The sequence below is a fragment of the Globicephala melas genome, chromosome 19 (assembly GCF_963455315.2).
Source record: "Globicephala melas chromosome 19, mGloMel1.2, whole genome shotgun sequence".
Lineage (NCBI taxonomy): Eukaryota > Metazoa > Chordata > Mammalia > Artiodactyla > Delphinidae > Globicephala > Globicephala melas.
In genome coordinates, this window is record NC_083332.1 from 11182933 (window position 1) to 11198799 (window position 15867).

Here is a 15867-nt window from a genome sequence, read left to right on the forward strand (position 1 = left end):
GGGTGGGAGCAGACTGCAGCCGGCTGAGACCCCAGGTCCTCAGGCCCCAGGTTCCTTGTCCCTCTCCAACCTCCACACCTCACCTGCCATCCAAAAGACGCTCGCGTCCCAGCAGGCAGGTGGCAGGGACATCTAGCTGTGAAGTTTTTAGCCAAGTTTTTCAGGAAGGGGTTGGATTCAGGCGACTCTGACTAAGACCCGGGGAGGTGGAAGGAAGACAGTGAGAGATGCAGAAAGGTGGGGCCGGCTTGTTGGGAAGGCCCGAGGGCTGGGGAAGGGGTGGGGGAGGTCCGGGCCAGTTACCAGGGGTCCAGAGAGCCGGCAGGGCAGGCGGGGCGAAGAGAAGGTCGGAGACGCAGCTACAGTCCATGGTGGAGCTGGCCCTGCAGAGAGGCCAGACAGACAGACGGATGAGGACGGGATGGAGCAGGCGGGAGAGACAGACGGGGGTCATGGGGGCTGGCACTGCCCCTCCACCCAGGTCCCAGCCAGCCTGGTGCCCGAGGCCCTTGCCCCCTACATCCCGCCCCGCCTGCCTCCTCCAGCGGGCACCCCTCTGCCTGCTGGTCCCCCGGGCTCCCGGTCCCTCTCCCGGCCCTGTGCCCTGTCCTTCCCTCCCAGCCAGTCCTCCCGGCAGCCTCCCCTTCCTCTGCGCCCCATCACGAACCAGGGGCTCCCAGCCTCCCTCCTCGCTCCTCACTCACTCACTCACTCACCCTCGCTGGCTCCCGCCGCCCGCCCACCCCGCCCCGTCTCTGCCGCGGTCTCTCCATCCCTCGCCTCTCGCCAGACCTCTCAGGGTCCGTCTCTGGGTCTCCCTCTGTCTCTCTCTGTGGCTGCCCCAAGTCTCTCCCACTGCCAACCTCCTGGCCCCACCCCGCCCCTCCCGGCTGACCCCCGGGCTGCCGCATCCAGCTCCCACGCGGCCCGGAGCTCTCATCTGTCGGCCCAGAGCCGGCCAGCACCGGGCGGGCGGCCGTCCCGACGACAGGCTGGGAGGGGGCAGGCCCAGCCCCTGCCCGCCCTGCCCTCCGCCTCACCACCCCGCAGAGCGGGCCCCCAGCGCCCGCATAAGTGCTCCCGCAGAGGCCCCTCCTTCGACCTGCTGCTCCCCTCAGACCCCCACCACTTGGGCCTGCTTCCCCGCAGGCAGGCAGCCCTCCTCAGACACCCCTTCCCCTTAGACCTGCCTCCCCCTTAGACCTGCCTCCCCCCAACACCCCTTCCCCTTAGACCTGCCTCCCCCTTAGACCTGCCTCCCCCCAGACACCCCTTCCCCTTAGACCTGCCTCCCCCCCAGACACCCCTTCCCCTTAGACCTGCCTCCCCCCCAGACAGCCCCCCTCAGACACCCCTTGTATCTGGCTCCCCCACCACAACAGGTCCCCCCTTTCAGATCCCCACTCCCTCGGACACCCCTCTCCTCAGTTACCTAATTCTCCTGAGACACTCCATCCCCTGCCCATCCCTGTCTCTCAGACCCTTTCCCCTTTCTGTCAGCCCTCTGCCTCAGATACCCCACCACCCAGACCTCACCCTAGGTCACCCACACCCTCAGACATCTGCTCCTGTCAGAGGCCCATCCCAGACACCCCAACCCCCAGATCCTTCTGCCTCTCACCACTCCACCCCGCCAGTCCCCACCTCTCAGAGGGCGCGCTGTCCTCAGCCTCCCTCCTTTAGACGCAAGCCCCTCAGATACCCCCGCACCCCTCCCCGTCACACACTCTTATACACACCGTCCCTGTCACACGCCCGGCTGCTCAGAAGATCCCATACACACTGTCCCCCGTAAGCCCCACCCCACCCCTTGGGCACCAGAGGGGACTTAGCCCACTTGCCCTCACACTTGTCCGGTCTCCCACGGTCACCCTCACCCCAGCCCCCAGCCCCGTGTCTACGGAGGCTCCTCCCCCTCGCTCCCTCCAGCACTCAGACCCTCCTGGGGGCAGCCCCTCCGCCCTCGCTCCCACACCCCCATCTCACCCCAGCTCCCCAACTTTCTCTGTTTATCTCCCTCCCTGTCTCTCTCTCCCTCTTTGTCTCTCTTGTCCCTTCTCTGTCTCCTCCCACTATCTCTTTTCCATTTTTCTGTCTCCTCCCTCCTTCCTTGTCTCCCCTCAACCTGGGGTGTCTCTCCCCACCTTTCTCCACTCAGCTCTCTCCCCCTGTCTGTCTCTGTCTCTCTCCCTCCATCATTCAGTCTTTCCCTACTTCTCCGTCCTCCACGTCTGCTCCCCCATCTCTTTCCAGGTCTGTCCCTCCCCGTCCCCCATCCCTTCTCTTGTCTCTTTCCCCCGGTCTCCCCAGGTCCTGCATCTCTCGCTCTCTCTGCACCATCTGTCTCTTTTCCCCCCTCCTCTCCCCTCTCTAACTCTCTCCGTCTCTCTGCCCCCACCTCCCTCCCCATCTCCCTCTGTCCCCCGACTCCCCGCACCTCGCCCCGTCCACCTCTCTCCCACCTCCCCAGCTCTCCCTGCCTCTCTGGGCCCCCCTCCCTCCTGCCTCCGCACCCCCCCACCCCCACCCCCTATTGGCCCCTCTCATTTCCGTGTTGGTTTTGATTTCTCTTCCCGACGCTTTCAACTCCCCGCCGCCTCCTCCGGACACGTTATAACGAGGAGCCGTGGGATCGGCGCTCCGGGGCCTGCTCCCACGCTCCCCCCTCATCTCTCTCCCGCTCGCATCTCTGCCATCTCGAGGTCTCTGCCCGCCTCTTCTCCCGTCTCTGTCCCCCTCCCGTGTCCTGTCAGGCCCACGGGGACCGGCCCCCACCCCCTCTGGTTCGACCCCTTCCCTGCATGTCTGCCCTGACTGTCCGGGGTGCAGCGCCGCATCTCTGGGTCCCCATGTCTCTCCGTCCCTGGGTCCTCACCTCTCTGCGTCTCCACAGCACCCTGTTTTTTTGTCTCTGGGTCCCCACATCTCTCCTCCCAACATCCCTGTCTCCATGTCTCTCTGTCTCTGTCTCCCCATCTCCGAATCTCTGTTTCTGTCCCAGCATCCGTCTCTTGGGGCCCCTTTGATCTCGCCCTGCCCCTGGCGCCCCCCTGGCCCCATTGATCGCAGATCGACCGATGTGGGGGAGCAGGGCCTGCGGGGCTGGGGCTGCGGCCCCGGCAGGGGCCTGGCAGGACACCGGACACAAGGACGGACACACAGCCCCAGTGACTGCAGAGGGGGAGCTGCCTGCTGCAACCCCGACCCTCCCAGTCAGTCCGTGCGGGGCGGATGGGGACTCCGGGCAAGCTTTAATTTTTAATTTTATTTTGCTTCCTCCATACCCCCCGCCCCCCATCTCCACCGCCCGCAGCCATGGCACCGAATATGTGTGTGCGCGTGTGCGTGTGCGCGCAGCAGTGTGGAGAGGGGCTGGGTGGGCGAGAGCGGCCCTTCCTCCTCTCCCTGCAAAGCAGCTACACAGACCCACACGCCGACCCAGGCACACGCACCACACTGCCACAGCTCAACAAAGTGACACACGCCACACTGGCACACACAACACACAGCACAAAGATGTGTGAGGCACGTGTCCACACACTCGTACACATCAAGACTGTCACAACTGACACACATCACATAGACCCACACAGCAACCCAGGCACACATACCACCATGTTTCACACAACAGACAGACATGTGTGTCAAAATAGTCACACACACACCATCCTGGTCATAGACATCAACCCAGAGACACACACACAGTTATACACAGATATGCACGAGACACACAGCCATTCAGTCCCATACAGAAACAAAGACACAACCATATATCACAGACAGACACACACTAACATAGGCACACTCTCCTACACCAAGGCTCACAATCAAATACAGTCACAGAGACCTACAATCACACGCTGACACAGTGCCACACAGAAACAGAGACACACCCAGGCACACACGGCAGCACAGCCAAGCCAGTCACACACAAGTGACACGAGAGCACCCGAGTCACACAGACAAGCACCAGAGACCCCGCGTGCACACGTGCTCCGTCACGCAAGGAGACGGGTGCACACACCACACAACACAGCCAGCCACCGCCAGGCCACAAACACACACACACACACAGAGCCACGCTCAGACCCACAGCCCAACTGGGTGGGCTGGGCACTCAGAGATAACCCCACCCTGGGGCCCTGATGCTCCTGCCGTCATCTGTCCAGCTGTCTGTCCATCCACCCATCCATCTGTGGATGTCCCAAGCCAGCCCCTGTCCCTGCGTGTGCACGTGTGTGAGGCGCGCGCTGGCCCAGGCCTGCCCCTGCTGCTGTCTCACTAGAGACAGATCCCAGCCTCTCTCAGGCCTGCTGGGTGTCAGTGTCTCTCCTCTCTCTGTCTCTCTCTCTCTCAGGGTCTTTGTGGCCCCATCTCTCTGTCTGCCTCTCTCTCCAAATATCTCCATCTCTGAGTGTCTCTGTTTCTTGTCTCTGTCTCTGGGTGTCTCTGTCTCTCCCGGTCTCTGTCCCTCTCTGTCTCTCCCCATCTCTCTTTGCCTCTGTCTCCTCAGGCCCCCATCACCCCGGCCCCCTGGGCTGGGGTTTAACCAGTTGTTTTGATGTCTCTAAGCTGCTCCGGCTGCCTCGGGAGCCGCCTCGGGCCTCACACCCTCACCCCAGCCCCTTCATCCCTCACCCAGCCCCCCCCACCGCCGCCTCCCCTTAACACGATCTGCACAAGTGGAATGAAAATTGATTTTTTTTTTAAATTTCATATCTTCTCTGGGGCTCTGTCTAAAGAGGAGAGAGATGCGGCCCAAGACCCTTCTCCCTTGGCCCCCTGCACGCACACGCGCACACACCCCGACAGGCATACACATCACACCCGGACACACACACTCACACCAACACTCCATCTGCACCCACCCTGGGGACACACACCTCCCTACACCACACACCCGTGTAGCACACACCTGTGCACACAGTTGAGACACACAGCAGGCCCCGGTGCACGCACACACTCTCTCTGGACACACACCACTAGACGCGCTTCACACACCACACACAGTGTGCCATCTGGGTGCGCACAGCCGGATGCCTGCCGTCACACACTATATTAGCACGTGCTCACCGCACACCTGACCGTACAGATTATGCCACGTCCATGCCACGTCCAAACCTAGGCTCAAGGACCTCCCATCACTGGCACCAATGAGATCCCATGGCTGTCCCGGGGAGGACGGGGTCAGGAGGGTGACAGGGGCTCTCCTGCCCGGACTTGCCCCACACTCCCCAGGTCACCCTCTCCTACCCGTGCCCACATCCACCAAATGCTCTGGCCTGACCCTGGGCAGGGGTGTCTCTGTGTGTACACACGTACACACACACACACACACACACACACACACACCTCTCACTACTTCTCTCAAGGGCACACAGTGTCATCCCCACAACAGGCTGGCTCATTCAAGAGCTGCCTCATCCCCACACAAAACACAGGCACCCATGACACACTCACAGCAGTACCATACACGGGCTGACGCTCACACGACATCAGGGGCTCAGCCCCACACATCGCCGGGCACTGGTTCACACCGTAGTACACACATGTACCATCCGACAGTCACACGTGACTACACACCCACACACACAGCCTTCAACACCCTTCATGGCTGGTCACACACAGTATGTCACTTAATTGTCATGAACGCCTCATCCAGCTCGTTACGTCCAGCCTTCCAAAACGACTGCGCGCGCACACGCACACGCACACGCACACACACCCCTTACATGTCTGATCCCAGGCTCAGACACAAGCCCACAGGCCCAGACACACAACAGCACCCCCTTAACAACGAGGTCTTGCCCCACACGCTCACACAGCCAATCTGCAATACGGAGATGTGCGGGGATTTCTGTGACCGTGTCCACAGCTAGTCCTTTGCGTGTTCCTCACACGCACGCTCACCAGCCTGGCCCCTGGGGTCCCACCTGGGTGGCACTCTCGGTCCTTCCACCCCGTCTCCCTTGGGCTATCAAGCCTTCTCATCTCCTGGCCCTCAGAGATGTGGGCTGTCCTGTCCTGGTCACTCAGACACACCGTGTGGCCACCGGACTCGGAAACTCCGGACACGGCAACAGCCCTAAAGTTTTGGGGCTGTCACACACCAGACAGCTGAGCATCACACCCAAGTCACACACATGCTCACAAACATGACACGTGTGGCTTAATTCAATCCCAGGTTCTCACGCACGCACAGTCACTGTGCCCAGGAACACACACATCTCCACACGTCACATTTACACGTGCTGCAACACAAGTCACAGTCCCACAAAAGGACAGCCAAGCCCCCACCACCACACTGTCACACACCACAGACACACACAGTCCAGATAGCTTGCACACATGCACGTGCGTGCGCACGCGCGCGCGCACACACACCCACACACACACACGGGAACCTCTGCCCAGGCTGACTGTGCAAGACAGACAGAGGGGTAGTTTGTCAGACAGATGGGGCACCAGCTTCCAGCCTGGAGGTGTGTTTGTGGCACCGGGTATGGGGTGCTTGGAAGGCACGAAGCCAGGGAGGGATGGAGACCTCACACCCACCCTCACCCTGTCTCTCCCTCTAGCTGGCGTCTCTGTCTGGGGCGGTGTGTGTCTCTGTGGGTCTCTGTCTCTCTCCCTGAGCCCCAGCCTCTGCACGGATGTCCCTGGGGCTGTGGCCAGCGCGCGGAACGGTGTCATTGGGGGGGGCTGGCGAGGGAGCGTCCCCGGGGAGGTGGGAGCCGCAGTGCCACGCACCCCGCCTACCAAACAGCGCTGGGGGAAGGGAGAGGGAGGGAGGCGCAGCAACCGCAGACGGACCCGGAGCCCAGGCTGCTCCCCCACGCCTGCCCCTCCCCTGGGAGACCCAGAGAGATGGAGGAAGCGCAGGGGTGGGAGGAGACAGAGAGGGAGAGACACCCACAGAGGGAGAGAGACAGAGACAGAGAGACAGCGTGATGGCGAGAGAGAGACAGAGAAGAGGGAAGCAGCACAGAGCAGGAAATAGATTGGAACAGAGATGGGAGAGACCCAGAGAAAAGATGGGAGGCCAGAGAGAGTCCCACAAAGACAGAGAGGGAGCGACAAGCAAAGAGAGAGACAGAGACACCGGGACAGGGCGGGAGATGGAGTTAGGGAAACCCAGGAAAGGGGAGTGAGTCAGAGAGGCTTCACAAAGTAAATTAGAGCTGGAGGTCACGGGGAGAGAGCTGCTGGGAGGAGAGACCCCGGGTCAGGGAGGAAGCAGAGGAGGGGGCAGAGATGCGGAAAATTGAGGGATTAGGGCAGAGGCAAAGGAGAGGATGAGGGAGAGCTGCGGGGAGCTGCAGGGCAGAGGCCGGAGCCTCAGGAAAGTGAATCCGTCAGCTGGCCCAGGCAGATCCCAAGTGCGGGTTCACGGCCACCTTGACACCCACCCTGGCCCTTCAGCCGTCCTGGGGGGTGGGGTCAGTGTCCCCACCGGGCCTGACCTAGCTCCTGGCTACCACCCCAACTCCAAAAGCCACCCCTCCCCCACCCCTCCTCACCTCCACCTGCCCCATTCCAAGCCCAGCTCCAACCCCTGCCTCGTCCTGAATCCCACCCTCTTCCCAACACCAAGCTGACCCTCAACTGCAGCTGTCTCCCCGTCCCATCCTCACACCCCAGGCCCTGCCCTACTGCCTGGGCTGGACCCTTTGGCCCCATGCCCTCTACCAGCGACAGTGACAGACGTGTAGGGGCAATGACCTCGGTTTGGTGGTGCTGGGGAGGCGGGTGGAGGGGCAGGGAACCGAAGGCAAGTGTGATCAGCCAGTCCCAGGAGCCAAGAGACCACGAGAGCCCTTCTGGACTGTACTGGCCAAGGGGCAGGGAGGCTGCGTGTCCTGGTCATGGGGCTGGGCACCAAGTATGTGCTCAGGAAATACTATTAAAATGGAACTCAGGCTAAAGGGAGTGAGGCAGGGGAACAGAGACAGAGAGATGGTGAGTCAAGGGACAGAAAGGCAGAGACCCAGGGGCTGAGATGGAGGTGGGGAGGCAAGACCTGGGGCGAGGGGGCAGAGACGTTAGGGACGGAGGGCAGGACCCCCGTGCCTGGAGCCAGGTGTGGGGCCTGGGCTGGCTGGAACTGGGTGCCTGGGCTTCAGGGATCCCACAAGGGCCAGAGAAGGGCCAGGGTCCGGCTGGGCTGGGGGAGGCTCGGGGCTCCAGGGGCACCACGCGGTGCTAATTCAGCGCCATCGATCAGATGGGATGAGAGCAATAAATTATTGTGACAAGATGCAATCCTGGCCCGCGCACTGCCGCCAAGGCGGATCGATCTCTGTCCCCAGCCCCACACCGGGTCCCATGCCCAGGCCTCAGCCGGCCAGGACGCCTCTGCCCACATCTCCCTCCATTCCCCCCACCACACACGCTTCCACTGACAGCCGGGTGGGGCTGCAGCCCTGGGAAAGAGACAAGAACAGAGAGGGACCCACGGAGGGAAGGTTGGCCCCTATCTGCCCCCAGTTCTCTCGCTTCCCTCCACATCCCATCCTTACCACAACCTGGGAGGTAGCAACTGCCACGATGCCCATTTCACAGATGTGGAAACTGAGGCTCCGACAGGGAAAGTAACTTGGCCAAAGTCCCACAGGGGTGAGTGGTGATGCCTGGACTCAAATGCGGGACAGTCTAACTTCAAGCCCCCCAAGATTTCCACCATCAGAGGGGAGGGCAAGGGACAGAGACAGAAGAGGAGGGAGGTGACAGAGAGAGAATGAGAGAGTGCAGGACACAGAGAAACAGAGAGTCAGGGTGCTATAAAGAGATAGGGAGAGATACAGAGACACTGAGAGACACAGAAATGGAGAAATACAGAGAACACAGGGAGGGAGAAAAAGAGACAGGACAGAGAGAGACAGAGAGATTCAGATTCAGGGATAGGCAGATGGGGGGAGATGGGCAGACGGAGCAGGGATGGAGTAGAGAGAGGGGATAAAAGACAAGTGGGCAGATAGGAAACAGGAGCTGGGAAAGAGGTGCGAGATGAGTAGTTCTGGAGACCAAGGTGTATCTGGGGAGACAGGTGTGTGTTGGCAGGAGGCTGCTGGTTCCATGCAGCTTGGGGGGCAGGTGGGAGCCAGGATGAGGATGACAAGCTCGGCCCAGGGGAGTCAGTGTCAGAGAGAGACAGGTGTGCCAGCAGGGAGGTGGGGCATGTCCGAGGGCAGGAGTGGAGGGACAATGTGAGGCTGGGGTGTAGCTGGCAGGTGATTGGGAAGCAAATGATGCCGGAGTGACAAGGTGGACAGTATCTATGGAAGAAGGCAGTCACCTGATAGGCAGGTGTGGGGGGCACGGACACCCGGATGCCTGGAGGCAAATCTCCAACATCTACCAGCTTCTGAGCCCAGAAATGACTCCATTTCTCTGGGTTCAGTTTCCTTCTCTGCAAAATGGGAATAAGGGTTAAGGGCCTGCCTCATAAGGGTCTTGCGAGGATGAAATGAGACAATGGATATGAAGAAGTGAGGACACCGCCTGTCACAGAGATGGGTTTAATAAGAAGTAGCGGGGACCTGTTAGGAGCAGGTGCTACTCGTGAGTGGTCCGTGACCCAGCCGCAGCAGTGGCCGCAGCAGCATCACCTGGAGCTTGTTAGAAATGCAGAGTTTCAGGGTCCTCATCAGACCTGCTGCACCAGGGTCTCTGTGGTGAGACCCAGGCCTCTGTGGTCCACAAGCGCTCCAGATCTTTCCAATGCCTGCTACAGTCTGAGAACCTCTGACTTAAGGGCTTCTGCACGCTGCAGCGGGCAGGTGTGTGGTCGGCTGGGAACAGGTATTACATGTGTTTAACAAATGCTACAGGTGTTACTTATGCTCACTGAGAAAGGTGTTCCCTGAGGAGGTAGATGGCTGGTGACAGGTTCTATGAAAAGGGACAGACAGGTCTTACTAGAGGGGAGCTGGCTGGAGACGGGTGTAGGGATCTGAAAGTTAGGCTCTAAAGGGGTGGGGGTGACAGGTTGTGTGGGCAGGTGGTTGAGAGGGGTGGGGTGGGTGCACAGCATCTGAAAAAGCTATGAAGGAATGAGGGCTACATGGATGTGGGGGGAGGAGAAGGCTAGAGGGGGACCCAGTTTTGGGTGTCAGGTGCACGTCCGTGGGGCAGGAGTGGGGAGGCCAGGGGTATGGCAGAGACCCGGATGAAGAGAGAAAGCAGAGAGAGATTAAGGAGGTGGCATGTGGAGGGCTCAGTACTTGTTTGCTGAAGAAATGACTGAACGCGGTACCGGAGCAGGTGACGCCTGAGGTAGACAGGTGAGCAACGGGCAGATGTGTGGAGATGTTGGTGTGACCTTGTGAGGCAAAGAAAAAGGAAGTGAGAAACATGGGAAATTAGGTATGTGGGAAGAGAAGAGAGATGGATAGGTAGTACCTGAAGGACAGGTATACAGGTGAAGCAGGTACCTGTGGCCAAGGACAGATTCTCTGCCCAAACATGCATAAGTGTGAAGCCGTACATTGGGAGACACAGAGAGACAGAGACAGAGAGACAGGGAGGAGTCGGACGCAAGGCCAGCAGCAAGTGTGCAGGTGGGGTTGGTGGGGCTTTCAGAGCACAAGGGCTTGTAGGAGACATCATGGCAGGGGAGGGACCGGAGGAAGAAGGATACACATGACACCTGGGGGCTGTCGCATGTGTGAGCCATCAGGTGCGGGGGCGGGGGGGCGGGGGTGGTTAGGAGACACGTGGGGTTGGCGCATGTGTTGCTGTCTGGGATGAGTTACCTGAAATGACAGGTATGGGGGAAGCCTTTGGAAGTAGGTGTACTTATGTTAAATTATGGGAGATGGAGTGTGAGGGAGTTAGGTGCAGGCAGAGAGAGTGCCACGAAGCAGGTGTGTTCTCAAGTGACAGTGCGTGGGACGCTCTTCCGGAAGGACCGGTGTGATGGTAGACAAGGCCAGCATCGCAAGGGAGAGGTACGGGTGAGAGCCAGGAGGGTGGGAGGGAGCGTTACCTGAGGACAGAGAAGGAGGACGCACGTGTGAGTGCCTACAGGCAAAGGAAAGGGTGTGTGTGAGAGAGTGAACAGGTACTGCCTGAGGGGAGACAGAGATGAAGAAATATAGATGTGTGAGAAACAAGTGTGTTTAGAGCTTTGGGGGGGGGGCAGGTCGGGTGGTGCACGTGCAGGTAGGAAGGGGATAATGGGGTATGAAATGAGACAGATGCAGGCATTCAGGGGGAAAGGGCAAATTTTGGAGAACAGGTGTTACCTGGAGGTGCAGGTAAGCTATATCACGGGCATCTTTGAAGCAGGTTTCAAGGGACGAGTATTACCTGGGCGGGGGGGAGGGGGGGGGGCAGGTGAAAGGAAACAGGTGATACCTATAGGGGCAGATGAAGGGAACAGGTGTGGAGGAGAGGGGTTACCTACAGGGCACAGGTATAAGGAGACGAATGTTACCTAGAGGTCCAAAGGGGGAACATCGATGTGACAGGTGCGTTGATAGACAGGTGTGGGTGAAAGGTGTCACCTGAGGCCACAGGTGTGTGCAGCACGACTCTTTGGGGTGGTGTGCTGCCTCCGTTTCACTCATTACCCCCTCCACCCCTCCCCCGGGGCCAGCTGTGCTCTCCCACCCCGCCCAGGGCTCTGGCCCGCGGCAGGGCACGCAGTTAGCTCTGGGCTTGGCCTGCCGGGCAGCCGAGGCTCCTGAGGCTGCTTGGCGATGCGGAGCGCGTCTGGGCCTCGGCGGCTGGCCGGGCGGGGGGAGCGGGAGGGGGGGCCGTTTAGCCGTGATAGATCCGCGCGCTGCTTGTCTCTTAATCTCCGGAGCGACCGATCGATTCGCTATTTCCCTTTGTTGCCAGAAAATTCGATCCTGGGCCTGGAATTAGGTCCCCGGCTTAATCTGAGCGGAAACCAGTGAGGGGGAGACAGAGATAGAGACACTGGGAGAGACAGAGATAGAGAGATATTGAGAGACAGAGAGAGGCAGAGACACAGAGACAGAGAGATGCTGAGAAAGATAGGGGAAGGCAGAGATAGGCACAGAGATTCTGAGAGACAGTCTAAGGAGTTGGACCCAAAGAGGTAGAGACAGATGCTGCGAGAGACAGAGTCACAGAGACGGAGGGATAGATTCTGGGAGAGCTGGAGGTGGACACAGAGATCCTGGAAGAGACAGGGACAGAGAGTCAGTGAGGAGAGACCCAGCCAGGAAAGAGATGTCAGAGGTGGCCCGGCGTGGTCCTGGGACAGTTGTGAAGTGACTGGGACAGAAAAGGTGTGTGGCACTAGGCCACCTGTCCCCAGAAGGACACGCCCCCCCAAAGGTCACGGCCAGGCCTGCACTCCCAGCCCAGAAGTGTGCAGACCCCAGAATTGGCCCAAATGGCCTTCCCACAGCCCCTGGGACCCCTCACCCCAAATATCTAGAGCCCAGTCTGCAGATCCTCAGCTCTGAACTCCAGCTCCAAATCCAGACCTCCCGGCCCCCCCAATCCAACACCCCATGCTGAGCCCAGCCCCGAATATCCACAGCCCTAGTCCTGACCCCCAGCCCCAAACGGTCCGCCCTCAATCCCAAGTATCCAGTCTCTTGGCTCTGAGCCCCCAGGTCCCAAATTTCAAGCCCTCAGCCCTGCTCTCTAAACCCAAGACTCTCGCCCCAAAAGTCCAGACCCACCCTTAGGTCGGCCCGCCAGCCCGCGCTCTCACCGCCGCATCTCCCGCGCTCTCGACACACTCTCCAGCGCCCTGGTCCCGGACCACTGCCCCGAGGGCGCACCTCCAGCCCTCTCTCCCTCCCTCCTCCCAGGAGTCGGACGCAGCCCCAACCGCCTCGCCGCCTCCGGCTCGGGGAGCCGAGCTCCGGAGGTCTCTGGGAAGCGCCTCCCGCGGCCCGGCCCCCGCCCCGGGAAGGAATCCCCGCCCCCCATCCCCGCCCCTGCGCCGGCCGCGGCGCTCACTCACTTTCCGGGGCTTGCGCATCCGCACCGGTCCGGGGAGAAGTGTTTAAAGTTCGGATCCCGCAGCCATGGCCCCCGCGACGTCCTGGAGAGTGGGCACCGGGGCGGGGGACGGGGTGGGGGGAGATGCCCGGAGCCCCGGGGGGCACGGAGCCAGAGGGGGCGCGAGCAGGGAGCGAGAGTCACTGAGAGACCAGGACACCGAGAGACGGCCAGAGACACAGAGACGGGGGCGGAGCAGAGACAGGGAGATGGAGAGACCCCGAAACAGAGACGCGCAAAGAGAGATAGAGACGCGGGAAGCTGGGGACGGAGCTCCGGGCGGGCGGCGGCGCCACGAGCGAGGCGCGGGGCAGCAGGGCCGAGGCGGGGGGCGCGGGGTCGACCGGCCTCCTGCGCCTCCTCCCGCTCTTCCGCCTCCTCCTCCCGCTGCTCCGCGGCGCGCGCCGCGCGCCTCCCGCCCTCGCGGCCGCCCGGCCCGGCTCCGCGCGCAGATATATGGAGGCTGCGGCGGCGGCGGCGGCGGGCGGTGCGGGGGAGGGGGCGGGAGCGCGATCGATGGAATATAATTTTCCTCAAACTCGGAAAATAAAGTTCAGAGCTGATCAAATTTGAAAACAGATGTCGAATCGCGACTCTAAATAAGGTTCGATCCCGGGACTGAGGGAGTGGGGGCTGCGGGCGGGGGTGGGTGGAGAGGTGGAGACCCCCCTCCTCTCCCTTTCCCTGCCCTCCGCGTCCCGCCCCTCCCGAGGAGGACGCGCGGACAAACCGACGGGCACGAGGTGGAGGTGGCAACTACGTGACCCTGCTGGACACGCAGAACTGGATCTGGACACGACTCGCGCGCACACACACAGTCTGGGTAGCAGACACACAGACACGGACATAGGGACACACGAATACACTAACACAGACAGTGCAAACACACACACAGGACACAGCCTAGGGGCACATGGATACACAGCCGTAGCAGACACACACACACACAAGCATATACACCAACAGATGGACACACAGCCTGCACACACAGACCTACCCTGACTCACAGCCATTCCCCGATCCGCGGACCCACAGGCTGGACACATGGACATACGCAGATCCATGGTGATACACAGCTACACTCCATCCCTGACACACAAACCCTCTTGACACACGAGCCCAGGGCATGTGGACAGACACACAGACAATCACAGACAGAACCGAGGGCAGGCACACTGACACTCCCCTTCACATGCCCACGCGGTCACAGGAGCACATACCCACAATTGCAGTGACAGGGAAGGGCCCCATCCCAGGATCCGCTCCCATTGAAATAACAAGGAAAAAGCCACTGGCCTCACGACCCTGAGAGCAGCCCCCAGCCCAGAATTCAGCTCCCACTCAGATGCCCTAGCCCAGCCTGACCCAGGTCCTCACTAGACACTCTTCTTCATTTTTTTTTTTTTTTTTTTTGCGGTACGTGGGCCTCTCACTGCTGTGGCCTCTCCCGTTGCGGAGCACGCGCAGGCTCAGCGGCCATGGCTCACGGGCCCAGCCGCTCCGCGGCATGTGGGATCTTCCCGGACCGGGGCACGAACCCGCGTCCCCTGCATCGGCAGGCGGACTCTCAACCACTGCGCCACCAGGGAAGCCCACCACTCTTCTTTTCCCTCTCTCGAACCTACCTCACCCCTTCTCCTTCTCCCCCTTGCTGCTTCCCTCCCCCACTTTTCTCTCCCATCCCAAGGTCAGGCTCCACCCCCAAGCCTCAGTGCCACCTCCTCAGGGGATCGCCCCTGGAGTCACCTGCCTCCAGAGGGGAAAGTGTATGGGGCAAGAAATAGTGGCCAGCACAGCTCTGTGAGATCTCCCCAGCCCCACTGACCCCCGGGTGCCAATACCAAGGTGCTGAGGGGATGAAGAAGGCTTCAGACAGGCCCCAGCTCCAGCCCTATTCACCACTCCCCACCTGGGCAAGTCACTAAACATCCCCCAGTCTCAGTTTTCTCATCTGCAAAATGGGGCGATAATGTCAGTTACATGCTAGGGTTAAACAGGAACATGGGAGAGCACTTGGCACCATGCCAAGCTCCAAATAAACACCCCTGCTCTGAGCATTACTACTTCAAAATAATCATATTGAAAATACCAAACATTTGGCTGGAAAATGAGAACTCCTTCACTCGTCTCTACGTGGAACAACACTCTTTCAAGTAGGCAGCGGGAAGCCCCTGCCCTGGGTGTCTCTATCCCGTCATTAAGAGGAACTTGAGACACCCTCAGGAAAGTCAGCATCCTCTGGGTATCTAGAACAACCCGGACTGTACACAGCATCCTTGAAGATAGCTCACCAGCTGGACCTGTACCCCTGGGCTGTCTGTGACACCCACCAGACTGTGGAGAACATCTTCCTGGGACCTTCACAGTGGGTGGCTCTGAACGTTCTGGAACAACCTCTCTGGGGTAGGATGCCTCATCTGCACGTGGCGCCCTTTGGGAGAGAGACAACAGCCTTCAGGAAAGCTAGAACTGTCAGGGCATCAAAAACACCAACTGGAATGTATTTTGTGACCATTAAATGCGCGAAAGGGCACCTGAGAAAAGAGAAAGGACACCTTCCAGGCAGAAAGGATGCAAATGACTGTATGTTCCCCCCTTCAGGAAAACAGCACACCCTCTGGGAAGATGCCATGTATTATGGTGTACCCAGCACCCATCCTCGGAATGTTAGTGGCACCCAGAAGACAGCAGAAAACATCAGCTAAGATAGCTTTCACACCCCATCTTTAAGCCCCGCCTCCAGGAGAGACTAGGCATCTCAGGGTGTCAGAAACACCCCTAGAGTGTAGGTAATAACCATGAGCGGCTTCCAATGCCCAATCAGAGGGTACGGAGGACCCCAAGGAGAGCTCTGATGCCCTCAGTGGCCAGGACCAGATA

At 60.2% G+C, this 15867-nt stretch overlaps 1 protein-coding gene across 1 annotated transcript in view; it reads right to left on the reverse strand.

The window, feature by feature from the left end:
- Positions 1 to 13027, reverse strand: part of LOC115862374 (ETS domain-containing transcription factor ERF-like) — an 18281-nt gene extending 5254 nt beyond the window's left edge. The window contains exons 1-2 of the mRNA XM_030874096.2: positions 12950 to 13027; positions 304 to 383 (exon numbers count right to left, since the gene is read on the reverse strand). Of these exons, the coding sequence (XP_030729956.2) occupies positions 304 to 370 (67 nt within the window). The 5' untranslated portion in view covers positions 371 to 383; positions 12950 to 13027. The remainder of the gene's footprint in view (positions 1 to 303; positions 384 to 12949) is intronic.
- Between the last annotated feature and the right edge of the window lie 2840 nt (positions 13028 to 15867).